Source organism: Danio rerio, chromosome 4 (genome assembly GCF_052040795.2).
Source record: "Danio rerio strain M-AB ecotype USA chromosome 4, GRCz13ab, whole genome shotgun sequence".
NCBI lineage: Eukaryota > Metazoa > Chordata > Actinopteri > Cypriniformes > Danionidae > Danio > Danio rerio.
In genome coordinates, this window is record NC_141024.2 from 10,294,191 (window position 1) to 10,317,211 (window position 23,021).

Below are 23,021 nucleotides of genomic sequence, written 5' to 3' on the forward strand. Positions count from 1 at the left end.
GTATTTTTATAAGAGGCATTTTATTGTCAAGTAAATATTTATAATGAAATAATAATGAAATAATTTATAATAACATCACTTCATATCATTTGAACCTAAAATATAATTTCAATAGAATTTTGAATATGATTAGTTTCAGACTGGTGCAATCCCAGTGATTTTACACTGTAAAAAAAAAAAAAAAACTTACTCAACTTTTAACCCAAGTCACTCAGTTTTTAACCCACTTGACTCTATTTAAGTTTTTTAGCTTTATAGTGTATAATCACAATAAATAATAATAAATAGAATGGAATACATGTATAATTAGGGAGAATAATTAGCTGATGACTTTTTAAAAATATTTCAATTATAATATTTCAAGTAAATATGAAATTGAAGTAAAATCAGTGGCATTTAATTTAACAAATCTTTCAAGTACAGTATGTGTGTTTACCATATATGTATACACTTAACAGGTACATTGCTCAGCATAACTGAGTACACCCCATTTTGAAAACGAATATTGTTATCCATTTCTCAGTGAATATGGGTAATATATATTGGTGCATTTAAACAAAACAGATTTATTAAACAAATATATTTCTTAAAAAAATATTTTAGTCACCGAACATCTTTAGAAATAGAAAGATAACACTGAAAAATATTCTGAAAAACATTACAAACTACAACATTTCAACTAAACTGAATATATTTTTTGTTTCTCTTGATTTTTGCTATTTAAAAAAAATATTTTTTCCTAACATATATATTTGGCCTTCTAATTTTTGAACCATTATTGGATATTTTGTTAGACAAGCTCCAGTAATGACTAAAAAAATGTATATGCACAAATATAATATTGTAAATATTTTGTATATTTATTTAAATGCGAGATTTGTGTGTGGGGGGTGGTGGGGGTGAGGGGGACTCATATATGCTGAGCACTGTACATGTCATATTGCGTTATTTTATATAATACAAGTGACTTTACATATCACATTCACAACATTGTACAGTTCAAAAGATTTGCTTCAGACTCTATTGTTGTATAAAAAAGTAATGCAAATAAAGTTCATACAAACTTATATATCAGTATCGAACACGAATAAAAAGATGCTGCAGAAATCAACATGAAAATGTGATTATAATGATCTAAAAGTGCACTGATATTCATTCAAAACATGTTACTCTGGTGTATTTATAACATATTATGAGCAAAGAAAATGAATTATTAGTAAAAAAAACTCACCCTAAATGTACCATTAGTACAGTAGCCAATAACAGATAAACTAAATTACTTTATGCATCAGTTTGACTGGCTGCGGAATTAAAATGCTTAGAGTCATCAAGCAATGACAGACAGCAGTAAAGCACTTCATTACATTCATTATAAAAGATTACAGCAACTGCAGCGATTCAATTGATTCAGTGCTATTATTCAGACGTGCAATTCAGTCAGGATGAATCGTTTTGACCTCTAATAAGCACCCAAAATGACTCATTACATGAGCTTGCAGAGAACAGCTGATTTGACATCTCGTGATTATATGCAATGCTAAGCAGAATATTGAAGTGTGACTTTAATGTCTAAATCCTTTGTATGGCTGATTTTCCATCCCGTTTGCAATTAATTTATTTTATCTTATTTTAATAACAGTGTAATCTATGCACGACTTGAAAATGATAAATAATCAATTGTACATCTTATATTGTGCAAAAACAGACACACACAGATATAGCGTGTGAACAATAGAGACCTATTCAGTCAGTCTGGCGTTAACCCTCGCGAATGCAACCCACTGGGAGAAAGAGGGGGATTATGGGTGAAGCAAGGCAACCGTCAATCCAATCTTTCTACTTTGTCCAAAAGCAAATCATCTACAATACTGATTGCTACTGAATGCAACATAAAAAGGTTTTGAAACTGTGTTCATTATACTGATATACCACACTATACATGATCTCCTAAAGCAATTTTTTTTTTTTTAAACACACCTAAATGTATGTTTACGATAATATTTTTATCTGACAGTTTGATCCCGTCCTCAATCTAGTAAACACATAATCAGAAAAAAATTTGTTATATTACGTAAAACAAATAAAAAATGTAGATTTTGTACTTTAATGTGACTGTTAATACACCACATAAAATATTTCACATCAGGTCTGATGTCAGTGATTCTAAAAATCAAGTATTCTCGTGACTTTTAGGTGCCAAATTTCAATGCACATATTCAATTGAGAGAATAATCCTTTCCAGTAAAACACTGATCTACGTTATTACTATGTTATAACAGAACTGGAATATAGAATTTATTACTAAGAATTTAGTAACAGGCAAGTACTGTAAGATGAATTTGCTATTGAGCATTGAAAAGGGTTAAAAAGAAATGCTTTCAAATTATTTTTGAAAAAACTTAACCTAAACCTTATTTTAAGATGTTCTTGTTACTGTGTAACTATTAATTTAAATATTTATTAATTACATGTGTTTGAATGCAGGTTAGGTTTAGGGTTAGTTGCATGCAATTATGCATAATTATTTGCAATTACTATAGTAAACACACACCTTAAAACAAAGTGTTACCATCAATTTTTTAATGTAAGGTTTTCTCACACTTCCAAGTTTATAAACAACAGTTCGGACAATTTTGCCTCACGACTTATATCTAAAACCTGTTTATTTCTCTCACTTTGGAGATTTTGCCTCAAAATTCTGACTTTTTTTCAACCAGACTACTAATATATCTTCTGATTTGTGAATAAAAGTCAGAAATGTGATATAAAAGTTACAAATCAGTTACTTTTTGTATATGCCTGTATATCTTGTAGCAAACACCATATCCATATGTATATATAACATAAGTGCTACCGACAGTTTTCTTAATGAAATGTTTTTCTCACATTTCAAGTTTCCTCTCATAAATTATATCTAAAACCAGGGGTGGACTTGACCAATAAGTGAGGTAAGCAGCTGCTTAGGGCCCCTGGGAATTAGGGGGCCACAACCAATGCCAAGAAGCCAACATTAATCAGCTCTTTTACAACTCATATGTTGTCAAATCTGTCTAAAACCATTAGGATATTAACATTATTACTTTTCAAAATCAGAGGCCCCCATAAATAGTGGACCGCTCCTTCTGACACTGCACATGTGCAAGTTGTGAGTAGTTCAAAGACACTCTCAGTCTGCCAGCGATCAGAGTAGAGCTGAGGTAGAGGCAGGTGGAGTGTGCAACGGCGAGAATTTTGAGAAAATTTAAGGAAAAAAAAATAGAAATTAGACAAACTACGGCTGGGCAATTTATGGCAAAAATACAATCTCGATAATTATTTTCCATATTGAATGATAATTATATATATTTTACTATTAGTTGTTAATGCTTATGATTTAAAAGTGTACATTAACAAAGACTGAAGCCACAAAAATTAGAGGGTCAATTAAATGCCATATTTTCGACATTTACATTTTTCTTTGGTCGCTAATATCGACACACTTTTAGAATCCCATTGTTGCACATTTCTGCAGTGTGACTGTCTCTAAGATCAATATAGAGTAAAAAAAAAAGTCAAGAGCTTATCATCGTTATTGACATACATTTTATCACGATTCGATATACTATTGTCAATCGGCCCAGCCCTAAGACAAACAATGAAACGCAGCTACCTCCTGATCCTGCTTTCTGGCCGAAATACCTTTCAAATGATGAGCACTGTGAGCTTGTTAAGAGAGGGTCTGTTCAAATAAAATAACATTTCCCAGTAAATGTTAAAAGCTGTCAGTTCACAAACAGCAATCATTCAGTTCACATGAAAATAGTGACAAGATTAGTTTGATTAATTGTGAACTAAATTTGTCTAAATGTTTGATCACACTTTATTTTGATGGTCCATTAAGTTACATTGCATCTACAAGCCAACTAATTCTCATTAGATTATAAGTAGACTGTTAGGTTGAGGTTAGGGTTAGCGTAAGTTGACATGTATGTGCAAAGTTTCTAATAGTCAGTGTGTAAATATCTGTTGAAGGAGCAGCATCAGCAGATATTAAGCAGACAGTCTACTAATACTCAAATAGACCATCAAAATAAAGTGTTACCAAAGGTTTATTTTATTTATATTAAAAAAACTAATCACAAAAATGGTTAATTAACTGTTCATAGTTTGCTAATTTGTTTTTAGAATTTTGTAAATTAATTTCATTTAGTTTTACTTTAAGAAGATAACATAATAATGTTTCTTTGAATATTAAAATATATAAAATATACCTTAAATATGTTTAATATATTTATGTAAAAACTTTTTAACATACAGTTTATTTACAAAAAAACAAAACAAAACTAATCTACTAATGCTAGGGCCTCATAGCTGGAATTGTTTAGGGCCTCTAAATCACTAAGTCCGCCCCTGTCTAACACCTGTGAGTTTATCTTTCTTGCTTTGGAAGTTTTACCTCACAATTCTGACATATTTTTTTTCCATACAAAATCTGAATTATGAATAAAAGTCAGAATTGTGATATAAAAGTTACAAATCAGGCGTCACGGTGGCGCAGTGGCAAGCACAATCGCCTCACAGCAAGAAGGTCCGAGGTCAGTTGTTTGCATGTTCTTCCCATGTGTGGGTTTCTTCCGGGTGTTCCGGTTTCCCCCACAAATCCAAAGACATGCGCTATAGGTGTATTGGGTAAGCTTAATTGTCTGTAGTGCAAGCGTGTGAATGAGAGTGTATGGGTGTTTCCCAGTGATGGGTTGCAGCTGGAAGGGCATCCGCTGCTTGAAACGTGCTGGATAAGTTGGCGGTTCATCTCGCTGTGGCGACCCCAGATTAATAAAGGGACTAAGCCGAAAATAAGGTACAAATCAGCAACTTTTTGTATACGCCTTATACCCTGTGGCAAACACAATATCCATACAGTATGTGGCCCACCACAAATAGAGGACTAAAATCCCCCAAATTAGTGACCTGTATCAATATCCCTAGTCCTCTGTCTCTCTTCTCGAATGTCAGAGTGATTGACTGCTGTGCTGTTTGAGAGCAGGATTACAGAACGCAAGGCATCTGCTGCAGAAAGAAGATCGATCACAGTTTTTTCCTCTAGTCAGCCATTCAGACATTGATGTAACCATGAAAACACTGCATATGCATATAATGAATTCATATAATCGCTGATTAGAGTCAAAGCAATATTATCAAATCATGCACAATCCAACATCTGAATTCATATGCTTTTTCCGGCTCTTTCCACCACCCACTGAGCATCTGAGCTAAATAGGTTGATTCAAAACCCTGTCACAAAAACATCAACACTATACACACACACACACACACACACAAATGCATGCAACACAACACAAGTGATACTTACCGTGCTGCTTCCCTGCGGCATGCACATGCTTCTGACATGCTTTCCTTCCTCATTTCTTGCTCTGGCAACTTCCCAGGTGCATCTAGAGCTGCTGCTGCTGCTGCTGGAGCCACATTTACTGTGGTGTCACACACACATCTGCAGTGCAGGAATTAGATCTAGTGCTTCACACACAAACACACACACACTCTCTCTCATGCACACACTGCCCTCTTTCTCTCTCCATCTCCATCTAGCCAAGGTCAGAGGAAGGAGCTACCAGGCACATGCTGACTCCTCCTTTACACACACACGATTTAAAACAAGTAACATTGTCTTTTAGCACACACACATATACACATTAGATGATTGGCATATTCCAGATTCATTATTCAGCATTGCGGTGGATCTGCTGGTGGTTAATGGTGGAGTGTTATTGAAAGCAGCCCTTAATCTAATCTGATTTCCCCCGGCACGGAGACTTCTTAACGGGATTAAAGAGCGTTCGTGAAGGGAGGGTGGGGGAATGACGGAGACATCTTACCTTAAACTGTAACACTTCTGAATACTTAAGCTTTGCACCTGCTGAGTACAAAATGAGTGTAATCCCAACAAACACACAACGTTGCCTCAACGTAGCGACCTTCCTACAACGTTGTACCAACATTGCAAAAAGGTTGAGGATTCTACGTTGTTTCTAAAGGTTGTCACAACGATGTCATAAGGTTGCCATTTAAACATCATGAGGGTCGCATGCTTTAGGTTGTGCTTAGGTGGCGTGGACGACCACTGTACAACATTTACTGGTCACAGCTGAATCAGTTTAAATTTCAACAAGCCGTCGTCTCATTCATCAACGACCGAGGAGACGTGAGTATTGCTTTATTTCTTCATGCTAAATAAGATACGTAAATCGTGAATATTCAAACAAACCTATGATTTCGACAACAATCTGTTCCAACATTACACACACACAAAAGCCGTAATGAAGTTATTACGAGCGAGTAACATTTCGGCATTCCGTTAACGGACGGCAACAACATTAAAATCATTATGTTAAATCTCTCGATAAAACATTTCCTGATTATTTACCTACGCCTTGTCTTTAGTCAAATGGACAATAATGTTTTTGAAGTTCAGTTTTTTCCATATCCATCGTGATCAGTTAGTATGATACTTCATCACACAAGCCGACCCACTTTTTACAAAACACAAAATAACTTTTAAAAACAAAACATCTCTGTGCAGATTGCGTCCCGTTAAAGGAACAGTTCACTCAAAAATGATATGTACTCACGAATTATTTGCCCTGTAAATAATAAGTGATTCCAAACCTTTAAGTTTCTTTATTCTGTTGAACATTAAAGACTGTAAGCATTTGCTTTCATGGTAGGAAAACACTATGGAATTAAATAGTTACAGTTTTCCAGCTTTATTTAATACATCTTCTTTATTGTTTAGCAGAAAAAAAGCTAAATAAGTTTGGAACAAATAAAGAATGAGGCTAAAATGGCAGAATTGTCAGTTTTGGGTGAGCTATCCCTATAAGTTAAAGTATATAAATTGAGGTTCATATGCCTAATTAATATAGATAGTAATTAAAAGGTCTGCTAGTCTAAATTTCTATTTTGATTGGTCTTTTGATGTTTTATTTAAAACCCACTCTTTTCTTTGCTCAACAGGCTATTTTTACATGGAGGTAATCTTCTATTGATAATTTCTGGATTTTAATTATCCGTAAGTTGCATGAAACTATTGTTTAATCACTCACTGTTGTTTTCAAATTACTTATGTAACTTGTCTTTCAGAATGTTTTCAGCTGTTGAATTCACCTCAGATCAGTGTTGCTGTAATTCCTGATGGAAAGAAGAATTGGATGAGGTAAGAAGTATACTATTCTATTTACTATTAAATGTAGTTATGTTACCTAAAACAGCATGTCCATAATGTGGAAAATAGATCATGCTTATGAAAAATTACTTTATTATTTTGTACAGCTGTTATTGAAATGACACTAAGTTTAACATTTCATTAACAGCGAGCAACGCCACAACTACAGGACCTCTTCTTTCTCTTCTCATAATTTACAGTAAGTAAGTATTCGGAGACTAACTCTGACTTCTGTTAACTCAAACCTGTTTTCCCTGTATCTCTAAATTTATTTAATTGTTTGTAATTTTGGTATATGATATATTATTAAAACATTAAAATAAAGTAGGCTACATAATTACTCTGGAGATTTTATATGTAATGAAATTACAATAAATGTCGGAAACTTCAATAACTTGCTAGTCATAGTCATTTCCTGTGTAGTGCTGTTGTGTCAAGCTCTGATCTGTCCTCTCTTGTTCACTGCCTATTTTGACTTTTGTCTGCTGTGGATCTCTGAAGCTGGATTATCCGTTGAATTTGTTTCTTCCTCTGACTGCTTTCTCCATACCAACAACTACGACTGGTCTTCAGCTGCGCTCCCCGGTCTGCTGTATTCTCCAGTCCAGAGCTTCACTGACCAGTGTTTGAATTTTAATTTATATATTTATTTATATATTTATTTACATTTTAATGATTTCTTGTTTACTTTTCTTGTTTGTTTACCCTTTAGTTTAAATATATATATATATATATATATATATATATATATATATATATATATATATATATATATATATATATATATATATATAATCTAAACTTTATTTTATACTGTTTGCTTATAATTAGATACTGTATGTGTACTGTATGTATTAAATGTTGTGAAATATATAATAAAAAGTTTGATTATATTCATTTGTGTGGCATTTTTACACTTTAAAGTTTACACATGCAGTTTTTAAATTAAATAGGAAAAATAAATGAACAATATTTCATATTAAGCAATACTGGAAAAGAATTGCTGCTTATCCTGTATTCTAGGCAGTAATGATAAACTGCCACAAAAAAATATTAATACAAGTAGTAAGAACGCCGCCTCGCGGTTGCTGAATGTCGCACGACAACGTTGCTACAGCCTTCTCACGTCTTACATTTCTACGTTGTGACAATGTAGCGAGCACGTAAGCGGCAACGTTGCCTTTGAAAAAATACAACGTTGTGCAGACATCGCTACAACGTAAATGTGTTTGTTGGGATGTCTCCCTCGTGTGGTTGTTGTTGAGTTTTGGATTTTAACATCATATTTATTGAAAGAAAACGTATATATTGGTGTTCGTTGGTATGCTAACTGAGGGCTAACGTTATCCCCGAATATACTACTCTGTTTATGAAATTATGGAAGATAATGCTCTCTTATTTGTTTGTTTGTGAATGAAAGTGTTAGTAAAACTAACTGTAATAACAAAACGTAACTGTAATATACACACAACACTGAAGGAAACATGACGACGTCGAGAAAAAAACTTGTCGCGGGTTGCTAACGTTAGCTTTCGAGTTCGTTTCGTTAATATTAAATGAACAGTTCAGCCAAAACTGAAAAATCATATCATCATTAATGAGTAAATTTACTCACATTTTAACTCACTTGTTCCAAACCAGAGTTTCTTTTCTCTGTTTAACACAAAAGAAGATATTTTGAAGAAAGCTGGAAACCTGAACCCATTGACTTCCATTGTATTTGTTAACAAATTTGATATGGAAATTAATATGGTTCAAGTATAGCTTTCTTCAAAATATCTCAAATTGAAGACGTTTTTAACGTTCGGAACCAGAAATAGTAAGTAAATTTTCACTTTTGGGTGAACTATCATTTTAATTAAAAACATTTAGAAAATAGATGAATAATATTTAATCGTAATATTAAATATTTAAATTCAGCTGAAATAAAACAAGAAAATCAAAAAGAAAACACACCGACAAACAAATAACCCCCTGCTGAAGTAGGCTACTTACTTTGTGCAGAAATCTTACACTACTCATATGGTACTATATGCCTATTACTGTTGTAACTAAATGGCAATATATTACAGTATTTTCAACCCTTTGTTAATGAATGTTACAGTATTAACTTAGTGATGAACTGTAAAAAATCTCGAAGTACAGTTTTTTTTACTACAGTAAACTATGGTGTATTGTAGCATAATACACACTATACTTTTAGAAAACTACAGTATTGGGTTTGTTTATATTACCATTACTGTAGTGTTACCACATCAACTACAGAATTACTACTACTGATTAATTCAAGTATATTACTATAATATGGTTCAGAAACACTATTTAATATATATTTCTATAGTATTTTTTCCTGTATAGAAAAATTTACAAAAAAAATATATTGACATTGTAAACAGTTATAAAACAAGTTGCCTACAAAGATTTATCAAATAAATGCTAAGTAATGAGATTGTGTCCTCTTCTAATACTAGTCTCCCACTATCTAGCCATATCTTGGTTTTGGTGAGTTTTGCGATGTCATTGCAAGAAGAAATATGTCAACACAGGAACAAAGATTTGACAATATATATATTCTTTAATTGTTATAAATAATGAAGAACGTATCACAGGCAGCATTGAAATTCTTAAAAAAATGGATCCAGCTTTAATATGAGTTCATGTTTTGTTAGAAAAGTGCAATTGTCCTTCATCTCTGTTTGGTGAACTTCAGGCATCTTGCTGAAATGGTGGAAGAAAGCAAAACACAAAGTTGTGAAACTCTAGGAAAGCGAACTATTTAGTTTGACAGATTAAAAAATTATTCATACCCCTGGCAAATTCTGACTTGAAGTTAATTTTAATCAATAAGCAAGTTTTTTTAATGACTGAATAATTTTAGGCTTGACTGTATAGTACAGTAGGTAGATGTTTACCAATAATGCTCGTCCTCTGGTCTCAATGGGCAGGAAAAAAACTCCTATGGCACAAATGATGCACGCTGTGGCGAACGGTGATAAAGCCAGAATCACAGATTTGGACATCAACACCTAGAACACGAAACATAACCTTAGAAGAAATCAGAATGTGTAACTGCTTTGCTGCCAATCTTCAAAAACCTATATTTATAATGTGTGATCCAAATGCAATAAATAATTTATTTAAACCTTTAGAATATTTTTTAACAATGGCATCATCACTGCTCAAAATTATGAAAATGTTTATTTACATTTATTTTCAAGACACCATCACTTTAATGTAAATCGGGCCTACAGTATATGACATGAATGAGATTCTGATTGAGAATATTCAGATCCTTTATAGGCCTATTGTTTGTTAATCCTTTAAATGAGGTAATTAAACTAAACTGACAATGAACACTTCTTGTTAAGCATTATTATTCATTGGTGATGTTAATATTTAATGTTTTTAAAGATTTAAAACATTAACTGACTTTAAAGATATTGTAACTAATAAAGTTCATTGGTGTTTTTAAACATTTTTTACTAAATAAATTAAGTAAAATAATTGTGCTGTTCCTCATCGTTAACATATTGTTAATGAGACCTTGCTGTACAGTAAATTGATACCTATTCATTAAAATATTTGTATTAGTTTACACTCAACATGCACAAACAAAGTCATGCACAAAAACCTTCAGTTCTTTTAGTTATTATACCTCTTATAAGGTATAATTCACACACAAAAATCTACTCACTTATTTTCCCACCACATGGATCCAAATCTTTATGAATACAAAAGAAGATACTTTGAAAAATGTTGAAAACTACTGGTAACCATCAGTCATCAATAGCAGAATAAACAAATACTAACTCAACGTCTACCGGTCTCCAAAACCTTACTAATCATCTTCTTGTGTTTAAAAATAGAAAAATAAAATCCAATTGTTTTGGAAGAAGTGAAGGTTGAGTAGTGTAAATGATCACAGAATGTTCAGCTTTGGGTAACCCTTATGCTATGATCATGATAATACTGCATATCTTGAATAATAATAAAATAAAGTTTCAGCAATTATTGCAACCAATGATCTTTTACCTGCTTTTAATATACACTTTAATATAGAATATACCTTTCTCTAAGCATCTAAAAACAGTTTAATCAAAATCTAAAAACTCTACAGGGTTCATACACATTTTTACAGCTAAAATTCCACAAATTAAGTAAACTTTTATGACCTAATGTTTCATGTAATGTCTACGTGTATGTAGTAAATAATAAGAAAAACTATACACGTTCAAATTTAAGACAGCATATAATTAAATATGCAACAATCTATTTAGATTAAATGTATTTTTGCAACTATGTAAAACTAATTTAGATAATGCTTACACAGCACTAATAATGTGAGAGCATGTTTTCGGACAGAAAAAAAGTAAAGAAAACTAAACTATATATTCAAGAATAGAGATATTTGTTAAACTAAACTTTCCAAAATTTGGTGAGTTTTTTTGTTTTTCCTAAATTTTTGCCAGGCCTGCAAATTGCCAAGTCAAAATTCCATGACCGGATGAACCCTGGCTCTAAAAAAGTCAAAACACATAGAGCACCTGTGCAATAAAAGGTGCGATCATTCCTCCGATTCGACTGAACGATGTGCAAAAGCCCATTCCGATTGAGCGCACAGATGTAGGATAAACCTGCAAACACACACGCCAATGATAAACAGTTTAAATTTGGTGGCAAACTCTTCTTTAAAGGCACAGAGATTGAATGGAGTGTTCATTTATCAGCTCTCACCTCTGCCGTGTAGATGTAAACCACATTAAAATTCATTGAAACCACAGAGCGGAGGAGGAAGAGCAGGATTGTGAAGCCTAACCTGCACACATTATTCACTTTATTAGCACTTTTAACATATGAACTGCGAGTAAAAGGCCATGTGGAAATTACATTAAACACCTAGACATTATAAACAGTGAGTATTTGTATTGTAAACAGTGAAAATTGATATGTGTGGTATTTTAATTATTACTTTAGCAAGAATATTAATAGCTGTAAATGTTATGTGAATGTAGGTTAAAGCTGATACTAATTATAATGAAATATTAGCTGCATACACTTTATTAACATATAGTAGTAAATAAATATTTTAACCAGTGAAAATCTGTTGTTATTTTAATATTATTAATATTACATTAGTAACATATATTTATAGTTGTTATTAATCCTTTAGTTTTTTTATATAGTTTTTTTTTCGTGACAAATTTAATTAATAATTTAATCTTTATTTGTTTAAATATTTGTGTCCATATAGTTTATAATAAATTTTAGGTTTTACACAAATTCAAATTTTTTTAAATAATTTTTTATTATATTTTGTTTTTATTTCTTCTTCTAAATAAAATTGCCTTGCCTAAATTAAAAATAAATAATATTTTAACCATATTTTATTTTTAGAATTTCTTTAAAATATGAGAAATTACTTTTTTTAATTATTTGTTTTATTTTATAACAAATATTTAATATAATATATTTTTATTTAATTTCATTTATCATTTATTCATGTTATTTATTGCATTTATCATTATTACAATATTATTGGATTCATTAAGAGGTTTCTTTATTCAGTTATTTGTATTTTTAGTAATGTTATCTTTCTCATTTCACTTCAACTAATTAAACATTACATTTTCAGTTAAAGATAATTTTATTATTATTATTATTATTATTATTATTATTTATTTATTTATTTATATTTTTAGCTTTGTACCTAACAATAATAATTTCAAAAAGATTAAAAACAAAAAATACAGCATACTCATATCCAATGTTGGGGGTAATGCATTACAAGTAATGCGAGTTAGGAAATAATATTATTTTTCTAATTGCATTACTTTAAAAAATTAAATACTATTTGAGTTACTTTTTAGCTGAATTAATTTACTTTTAAAAAATAAATTGCTGAATTAAAATTTGTGTAAACAAGTTGAATCACACTCAATGAGAGAATGAGCACCCCGAGGAAACAGGCAGAAACCAAGATGGCAGAGCCTTACATTTCTGTGATGGAAGTATTCTCGTTTTTTTTTTAACACATGGAAGAAAAGAGGATAGTCTGAATGGACAATTTACTGAACTAACAAGGCAAAAAGTAACTTTCAATTGTAATTAATCTGTATATATGGCATGTATAGGGTCAGGAAGTTCTCAAAAGATAACATTATTCTAATCCTTTTTTTTATTAGTTTTTTTTAAGGTAAATGAAGATGTAGGTTATTAAGTGCATTATTAAATGCAGAGCTCCTCTGATAAAAAAAAAAAAAAGAAAAATACCCTGTTCTAAAAAGTTCTCAAGCTCTGAAAGCAATAAAGCCTAAGGCAGGTATAAAAAAGTAACTCAAAAGTATCGTAACGCATTACTTTCCATAAAAAGTAACAAAGTAACACAACTAGTTACTTTTTTGGGGAGTAACTTATAATTTTAATGCATTGCTTTTAAAAGTAACTATCCCCAACACTGCTCATATTCAAAATGACTTAAAACAATAACAATTTCAGTAATCAAGAAAGCAGCATACTCACATAGTCGTGCAAATATTAACAAGCATGAAGAAAAAGGCCGACAGCAGCAGCAGAATGACCATGCTGTACTTCCGTCCTACTATATTCAACAGGATGATATTAAGAGGAATGACTGCAGACAAAACACACAAACAAACATCAGCATTTAGCATTCAAACCAAGCAGAATAATTAAAGTGAGCAAGATTTCAAAGGTTACTGACGTGCCACCTCCCCTAAACAGCTAATGAGGAGCGTTTGGTAATCGTCCGAGTTGAAGGGGATGCAGTAACACAGCGTCTCCTCCTGGATGTGTTTAATCTGATGCTCCAGATCAGGATCCGTCACGCACAGAAGATTCTTCTCCAGTAACTCAGAGCTGCTCAGGACGGAGCCGTAATAAGAAAACGAGGCCACAAACCTGACGGATGAACAATGCAGAACATCACACATGATCTGGCACACAGAAACACACACATAATAGACAAAAGAGGAGAAGTGTGGTAGACTTTACCATGAATACCACAGCAGGAGCGATGTTCTCCTGAAGGCCGAGCTGATCAGGGTGACGGCATTTCCTCTTTCTGTCTGGATATGAACACACTTCTGTCAGTTCAGGCTGTTTACACTCAAGGAAATGCTTTAAATAGCATGTGTGCAGCAATATTTAAAGTTCCAGTACACCTAAATATGAATATCCAAAGTTAATTATCAGCTCATTTAAATTTGTGTGTGAACTCACCCTTTTAAAGAGAATAAATGTTTATTTTTTCATTATTTTTCATTTATATTTTTGGATAAATGCTTAATTTCATATACAATGATTTCCAATATACTATTATATCAATAACACAGCATATAATATACACACACACTGACATAATATACACACACTTTAAAAATATTTTATCTGAGACGTATCATTGACTAATTAATTTGTTTTGATGGAAATATTCAGTTTTGGCTTTTAAACAGTTAATATTTTACCCGTTTATTTATTTATTTTAGGAGATTAATACTGGTTTGCTCCGATTTGATAATAATTTTTAGTTTGACTTTTTAGTTTTTAATATCCCTGCATCTTCAATATATAAAAGTGCACATATTACTCCAGAGAAGACGATTAATTATAATAAAATAGATAAATTTTTTACATTTTATTTGGGCATAGGGGGTGATTTTAAATGCTTGTAGAAAAATAATAAAAATAGAAATTTCAATACAAATACAAAACAATTACAGTTACACCTGAAATATGTGCGTTGGGTTCATTTAGTGTAAGTTTGTCATTACCAGGTTATCAAACTAAAATGACTGACATGTGTCTTGTTATTACAAGGTGTTTGATAGCAGTCTATTAGTAGAACATAGAAAGTCCATCCATTGACCACCGGCTGAAAGATTTGACACATTGCATTCCACTGGAAAGAATCGCCTACAGTATAAAGGGAAAACTAAAGGAGTATCATAAAATTTGGGATCCGTTTATACCATTTTTGGAACAAAATCATACAATGGCACAAGCAAGTACCTCTCAGGCTACTGGTTAATTGACTAATATGTATATGTGTATTTTTGTATGTGGAATATATGTTTTTCTTTGCCTTAGCCCATGGATAACAATACATTTACCTGCTCAACTGAATTTGGAGGGAGGGGGAAAGAGTTAAAATGTAAAAAAACAAAAAAACAAGTGTAATTTCATGTTAAATTTCAAGTGTTTTTTCTACAATATTTTTTTAATAAGTAAATAAAAAACAATGCTATTAGAGAACTTAATAAATAAATAAATAAAGAAATAAATAACTGTGATTAAAATGAAATGATCAAATATGTGATTATAATATTTAAAATTTTTAAGCATAAATAAATAAAAATTAGATCAAAATTAATAATAATATTTAATTTGTAAAATAAATGTTAGTATCCAGAATAAACCAGAGTATGAACTGAGTCTTTATACAACAAACTATTTAGAAGACTTTTAACGCATAATATGTGGGTTCATCTAATAGACAAAACTTGGAGCTGTTTAGGTCTCTTCTCCTACACACCACTTCAGGTTCGCGTAGTTCTCCCTCTGGTAAAACACCATTATTCATTTTGGCGATCCGCTTAAGTGTAGACATGGCTCCTTGTATGTTACCTGCCGAGACCTGGAACCGTGCGGATTCGGGTATAAACTGAGAGGAAGGAAAACATGCGAGTGAAAAAACAGCTTCCTTCATCAAGAATGTACCATGTTTAGAATAAAACTAACCATGAAGAGTCCGATTAATACGAGGCTGGGGATGACGGAAAACCGAATCATCCAGCGCCAGCCCATCGTGGGCACCACAGTCATACCCAGAACGATAATTAATATGGATCCCATCATCCAGAAGATCTGACAGACAATAAAAGTAAGGTTAATGCCTGAGTTTTTTCTTTTTTTTTGGAGGTCAAATGTAACTTTTCTTATGCACTCACTGAGGCAAGAGGCAACAGGTATGCTCTGTATTTGGCCGGGATGAATTCAGTCTTCAAAACAAACCTTAAGAAAGAAAACATGAGACAGAACAGAACGTTTATTTCAAGCATAGTGGGGAAAAAAATCATTGAATTTACTAGACTTTCAAATGATGTTTAAAATGGAGACCTATTATTTAAAAAATTACTCTAAAAAAACTATTTGCTCCAAAACGTGCAAAATAGTATAATTATGAAATATTTTTTATTAAAGCATATATATATATATATATATATATATGTGTGTGTGTGTATATATATATATATATATATATATATATATATATATATATATATATATATATATATATATATATATATTACATTCTATGTTGATGTCAGCATTACATTAAACTCACAAAAGTGCCTTTAAATATAGTACATAGAAAAAAATGCAATTAAAAAAAGTCCTAAAAAGATTCTTTAAAAAGATTCAAGTTACTTTTGAGAGAAAAAAAAGTAAAAATTTGTGTCATTCTGTGTAAAGATATTTATGAAAGAAAAAAAACAACATACTTATTTTTAATTTATAGTTATTAAAATAGTTCAAAGAATATGTGATCAATTTAATTGTTTATATTTAAAACTTTTACTGAAAAATGGTTAAAACCTAGTGATTTACCGTTTAATACCAGAAAACCCATTGTCATCTTTGAAACATAAACATTTATAAATTTACAATCATTTATAAACTGTATGGAAAGCATGAGCAAAATACTGTGCATTTGCGAAATCCCACCCTTGAGATGTTGCTGCCACTCCGCAGCCCACCATACATCTCAGAAAGATGAACCAGCCGTATGATGTAGAGAACGAAGTGAGAAAAGAAAAATATGACGCCCATACAAAACCACCAAACACCACCTGTGGACACAAACATTTTAATTGGACACAACACATTTTATTGGATCTAATTACACTAAACATCACACTCAAAGATACATATATACAGGCGCACACCCCTCAAAAATCTCTCTTTTAAATTAACATTTACTATAGAAAGCTTTACAATATTATATTTGTGCAAATGCATTAAATTAGTCAGTACTGAAGCCAAATCTGGAGCTAATCTAACAGAATAACTTACAAAAACAGTTCAAAAATTTGTAGTAGCCCAAATCTTTCTTATGTAAAAATATTTACCTTTTTTTTTTTAACCTTTTAATAAAAAGAAGAAAAACAAATCAAGAAAAACAAAAAAATATATAATTTTGTTGCCAATTTGTAGTTTATTTTGCAATATTTTGCATAAATTTAAATGTATTATCTTTTCATTTCTAAAGATGTTCCGCAACTAAAATATCCCTTTAATAATTATGTCAGTTTAATAAATCTGTTTTGTTTAAACACACCAAAATATATGATCTTCATTCACTGAGAAACAGATAAAGATATTCATTTTTTAAATGGGGTGTACTCAATTATGCTGAGCACTGTACGCTAAATATGTATGAACTTGTTCTTTGTCTACTAATACAAAATAAATAAAAAAAAGATTCATTAATGTTTAATACAAACTATTGCTTTTGTGCTGGATAAATGTTAGTTGCCCTTCCAATAGACTATAGTTAAATAAACGTAATAACTCAACATAATTGGCTCTTGAAAAAGCTCACATATGTTATAAGAAAGAAACCTTTGATTGTTGCCATATCTGGGAGCTGTTTATGTACTTTGTGATGGAAATTTTGAAGAAGCTTTAGAAACGTAAAGCTGTGGAATGTGTAAATTGGAGTTTGATGTGATTTTTATTATACGTTTTGGGTAATGGGGTTTGATTTACTGTAAAACTTAATAAAAACATGTTATACTAAAATCGAAAGAAATGTCATCTCACCTTCCAGCGTCCGTATTTGTCAGCAATGTAACCACAGAGGACCCCACAAACCATGAAACCAAAAAACACCATCTAAAACAAAACACACACACACCAATAGAATAAGTCTCATGTACCGTCTCCTGAATTAAAAACCATTACTGAACCTGAAACGAGTGAGAGGAAGCCTTTAAATGAAAATAAACACCTATATATAATCAATATTGATAGTTAAATCTATAAACCCCAATAAATAAATCATTGCAACCCACAATAGAAGTTAAAACATGTGTTCTCCATTTGTGCAGTTTGTTAGCTTTAAATGAAATATAATGCATGTGCATCATGTTTCTGTACAAAGTGACATCGCCATGTCCTGGCATGAATAATTTCAGTGGTTATCATGGACCTGTGTTATCTTTTTGCAGCCTCAGAACTGATGAGAAAAGAGCCGATGCTTCAATTTATATCTTATATAGTATTTTTCTATCTTGGTTGGAGGTAAAACCTAACAAAAAACAATTAGGAACTGTTAAAATAGCACAGCAGAAAGCACTTAAACTGACTACTTCTGCATTTGATAGCACCTCACAGCAAACTTCACTTAGATTGCACATTAATCTAGGACAGAAGGAAGTAGATTAGTAGGTTTATCCATAAATAAACGGCATCACTTCTAAAAAGATACAATAGATAAACCAGAATGTTTAGATAAGCACAAAAGCAAAACATGTACATCTTGTATTGCGACATTCCTGTCAAAACTTCACGAAATACAGGGCTCTGATTGGACGAGCTCCTCACCGTGGAGACAAGGGCCACTTGCCAATCCTCCAGATGCCATTCGCAGCGGATCTCAGGAGAAACCACAGCCAACAACATGATCTCCATCGCTTCCACTATCTACACACACCAGCAATGAAAAATGTAAACAGCAAGTACACTAATTGCAGGTTAATGAATTACAGAAACGCATGCAGTTGTCTTACATTGGCACTGCCCATGATGACAAAAAGCAGAATATGGAAACATCCGAAACCAATGCTCTCCACAGCCTCCTCCACGGTGTAGCATTTCGGCTCTGTATGGGTTAAAGATTGAAAAGAATAAACGACTGGCTGCAGGTAGTTAATAGGCTGGTTTGCGCATGTTGTTTTCTCACCTTTGACCTGAGCAGGTTCAACAGGATTGTTATTGTTGCTTGTGGTGGTGATCTCTTCCTCCATCTCCACTTCTTCGAGCTGGATGGCATCCACTAGCTGGGTCTTCATGGAAGACGATCGCTTTAATGCCATCTTTATTTTAATAAGGCTATTTATTTCCTCTGCAGAAACATACTAGATAAAAATGGATTTTTTAGATGCTAATTTGTGAATGTACAACAGCACTTCAAGGCTAAACCTGCTTTTAGTGATGCCTGCACATGTTTATTTTAGGTATAGTTTACTGTATAAGGGACATTTCTTTGTTTTAAATCGGTGTACATTCATCAGTAGAGCTGCACAATATATTGTTTCAGCATCGATATCGCAGTTTGATCATTCGCAGGATATGCAATGTTGAATTTTTATTATAATGTATCATTTGCATGTGTTTTTTTTATGCCTGCAATCATATAATTACTTTAAATGCTTTCCAGTATAAATGATATTACTATTTGTGACCTTTCCTATGATTAATTTTATAGAATTGTTTATAATTTTTTAATTCATTTACTGTATTCAGGACAAGATAAAACACTTTATTTCAACTCTATCTTTTCTTGATTATATTTATAGATTGTTACGCATGAGAATAAAACACATGCAAATACAGAAATGAACTGCAAATAGCACAGGACCACAAAAATGGTATAGATTGGTCATTTGTTTTTATGGAGATGCACTCTCACTGCAGAATCATCCCAATCGATCTAACTTCATAAACTCTTTCCAAATATAGCAAGTTATCTAGTGAAACTGTATTCATATCGCAATATATATTGCAACATAAAAAACATTGCAATCTTAGATTTTTCCAATATTGTGCAGCCCCTAGTCGTCAGCATTCGAAGTGGATCAAAAACTGAAAGCTCAAGTCATCAACTATTGAACAACACCCATTCTTGTCTAATATTCTTGTTGTCAACTTCATGCTTTCTATATATATATTTACTTTTCCTTACATATATAAATAAATAACAAAATAGATAAAATTCATAAGTAACATTTATGCCTATGCTAATACTTTATACTAATGCTAATATGCTTTATACTTACATGATAAATTCATGTTATGTCTATTAGACCATATTTGTGGTGATCATGGCCTAATATTTAGACACATACTGTATACACATTTAGGTTATATTTTTGTTTTTAATCACTAAATGTAAACCTATTCCTTTTTTAATATAAAATATTATTATGTTAACACCATATGGTAAAGCCAGTCATGGTTTTGTCCCATAATGAGACGCCAATCTGGACATATACAGCATGAAAATGTTCTCATATATATTTAAGTTGTTTTATGTGTTTAATATTAAATGTAAAATTATTATTTTTTACTTTAAAATAACTTTGTTTTTACAACCATATGGAAAAAGGCAGTCATTATGATTTTGGCCCATAATAACCACCTATTTGTAAATATACCATAGAAATAAATTCATATATATTAAGATATATTTATGTATTTATTACTAAATGTAAACCTTATTTTACTATAAACATACAGTTCTTTTACCACCATATGGTAAAGGTGGTCATTATGGCTATCTACAATAATAACCACCTATTGTTAACATACAATTATATACTATTATATATATTTTTTTACATAAAGAGCAGTCACACAAAATCTAAACTGAATAATGTAATATTTACAACAATTTATGGGTTTTTAACAATTTTGTTGATTATTAGAAAGCTAAACCATGATTAAACCGTGTTTTGGGCATTGTACCATGGTAAATGGTTGTTTTTTGAATATGTTACACTATATTTCCGGCATATACTTTCTTGGAGCAATTCCTGGTATTATTTGATGTATCGCTGATGTAATTACTAATCAAATTCCATGATATAGGAGTATCTTATAAAATAACATGGTATTTCTCGACTTTGGTTACTAAACAAACGTGCTACCTTAGTATAGTAACAGTTCATTTAATCAAACAGTAACCCCTTCATAATTGCTCTAATGACTGCTACAATGGTCTTTCTAGACAAAATTACATCTCAAGACGTTTGATTTCTTTACATATGGTGACACGTATGACAAATGTGAGCATAATGAAATAAAATACTTACAATAAATGATGAAATGAGGTCATCAAACAGGACTTTTCGTCATTTCGAAGCTTCTCCCATCACATCTCACCCCGACTGACACTTCTTTTGGATACTGTATTTTAGCCAAAGGTAGGGTGTTCAAGTATTTCCAGTATGCACCGACACCTTTCAGCGATTTATGCAAATTAGCCTCACAAAACTTTGATTACAATGCGTCGAGCAGATTTCAGAGCCATAAACTCAAACAGTTCGACTAGACAATTATGTAGAAATAATCAAACTTGTCGTGAAAAGATTCATCGTGAAGCTCACCTTCAGTAACAACACCCGCATACACCTGCCGACAGGTAAACAGCGTCACACATCAGCGTGTGAAGCTTTTAAAGGGCCATGGCTCTTTTTTAACTAACACAACACACCCAAGATCGTGTTACTTTGGTTTGTGTTTCAGAAGGAAAGAGGACTGGATCATTTAGCTGTTTGTCGAGAGTGGACGCAGAAAACTGGACAAACAGGTTTTAGGTCTCATTTCAACCTGCTGACCTACATCTCGCACACGAAGCCGAGGGCACTTGTGTGTTTACACATGCGATTGCCTTCAAAAAGGAAACAGTTTTGATAATGAAAGCCTGTTAAGCGAGATAAGTGAGCAATCTTTCAGGTTTTGTCGACAACATTTTCGATCTGCGGTCTGTGTTCAATTTATAGACGAGTCGACTCTTTTAAACGAATCATCTCTGTGTGCAAAATGACAGCCAAGACAGTCATCAGCTACATTTTAACCACTACTGTAAGCATATATGTTGTCTATATATTCATTTTTATATTCATATATATATATATATATATATATATATATATATATATATATATATATATATATATATATATATATATATATATATATAGCATGGGGTCATTTAAAAGATAGATCACCCCATCATTTAATTTACTCACACTCAAGTGACTCCAAGCGTTTTTGAGTTTATTTCTTTTGCTGAACACTAAAGATATTTTGAAGAAAGCTGAAAACCTCAAGACAGAAACTCATTAGCATTGTAAATGAAAAGGTAAATCAATTATTACTTTTTTGGTGAACTGTCCCTTTAATGTGGATTAGTTGACAGATAATATCTAAGTAAATCTGAATCTTATTTTATATTCTTTAGAAACAAACAAGGTTGGATTGACAGAATTTGACATTGCATTAATATTTTTTATTACTATGAAGCTGTTGTTAATCAATCTTTATTGTGTAAAGATCTATATAAAAATTAAATTCACTAGACAGACAGACAGACAGACAGACAAATATATAGATATATAGATAGATAGATAGATAGATAGATAGATAGATAGTTAGATAGATAGATAGATAGATAGATAGATAGATAGATAGATAGATAGATAGATAGATAGATAGATAGATAGATAGATAGATAGATAGATAGATAGATGGATAGATAGATAGATAGATAGATAGATGGATATAAAGATAGACATACAGACACGGATTTATTTTCTCTTTGCCAAGATGACAGTAAATAATATTAGACTAGATATGCTTCAAGAAACTTCCATACAGCTTAAAGTGACATGTAAATTCTTCACCAGGTTAATTAGGTTAACCAGGCGGGTTAGGGTAATTTGTTATTTTGTTAATTTGGTAAGTTATTGTATATTGATGGTTTGTTCTGTAGACCATT

General features: G+C 31.7%; 2 protein-coding genes and 1 long non-coding RNA gene across 62 annotated transcripts in view; 1 reads left to right on the top strand and 2 right to left on the bottom strand.

The window, feature by feature from the left end:
• The window catches only part of mical3b (microtubule associated monooxygenase, calponin and LIM domain containing 3b), a 44,066-nt gene extending 35,119 nt beyond the window's left edge, over window positions 1-8,947 (bottom strand). For 50 of the 53 annotated variants that reach the window (XM_087247303.2, XM_087247325.2, XM_087247314.2 and 47 more), the window contains 1 exon segment: window positions 5,351-5,584. The gene's annotated coding sequence lies outside the window, so the exon portion shown is untranslated. 53 annotated transcript variants of the gene reach the window in all.
• On the top strand, window positions 6,118-8,112 carry LOC101887098 (uncharacterized). 3 transcript variants are annotated; one of them, XR_015482737.2, is made up of 5 exons: window positions 6,118-6,199; window positions 7,012-7,066; window positions 7,138-7,210; window positions 7,368-7,418; window positions 7,721-8,112. It is a non-coding gene; the product is annotated as an uncharacterized LOC101887098 (long non-coding RNA). The 3 variants fall into 3 exon arrangements; XR_015482738.1 differs by having other exon boundaries at window positions 7,368-7,422; window positions 7,721-7,860; XR_015482739.1 differs by having other exon boundaries at window positions 7,012-7,028; window positions 7,721-7,859.
• Window positions 8,948-9,770: 823 nt separating the features above from the next.
• svopl (SVOP-like) lies at window positions 9,771-21,853 on the bottom strand. 6 transcript variants are annotated; one of them, NM_001045229.1, is made up of 17 exons: window positions 21,628-21,853; window positions 21,334-21,480; window positions 19,203-19,377; window positions 19,030-19,121; window positions 18,845-18,943; window positions 18,062-18,133; window positions 16,964-17,088; window positions 16,186-16,249; window positions 15,977-16,102; window positions 15,771-15,899; window positions 14,231-14,304; window positions 13,941-14,137; window positions 13,739-13,850; window positions 11,954-12,035; window positions 11,764-11,853; window positions 10,132-10,245; window positions 9,771-9,937 (listed from the first exon to the last, which is right to left on the bottom strand). In NM_001045229.1, the coding sequence occupies exons 3-17, from the start codon at window positions 19,333-19,335 to the stop codon at window positions 9,926-9,928; spliced, it is 1,521 nt and encodes a 506-aa protein (NP_001038694.1). In that variant the 5' UTR covers window positions 19,336-19,377; window positions 21,334-21,480; window positions 21,628-21,853; the 3' UTR covers window positions 9,771-9,925. The 6 variants fall into 6 exon arrangements, 5 of the variants coding, with proteins under 5 accessions (NP_001038694.1, XP_087102763.1, XP_087102761.1 ...); XR_015481992.1 differs by having other exon boundaries at window positions 9,775-9,937; window positions 10,132-11,357; window positions 11,553-11,853; window positions 21,628-21,671; XM_087246637.1 differs by having other exon boundaries at window positions 9,775-9,937; window positions 19,203-19,305; window positions 21,334-21,427; window positions 21,628-21,671.
• Between the last annotated feature and the right edge of the window lie 1,168 nt (window positions 21,854-23,021).

Bases quoted from the DNA above. Each gene is read 5' to 3' on its own strand.
- svopl (NM_001045229.1), bottom strand. From the start codon at position 19,335: ATGGCATTAAAGCGATCGTCTTCCATGAAGACCCAGCTAGTGGATGCC. The intron at 18,944-19,029 runs GTAAGACAACTG...TGGTGTGTGTAG, and splicing joins TCATCATGGGCAGTGCCAAT to ATAGTGGAAGCGATGGAGAT. The intron at 16,250-16,963 runs GTGGGATTTCGC...TTCTTTCTTAAG, and splicing joins GTGGCAGCAACATCTCAAGG to GTTTGTTTTGAAGACTGAAT.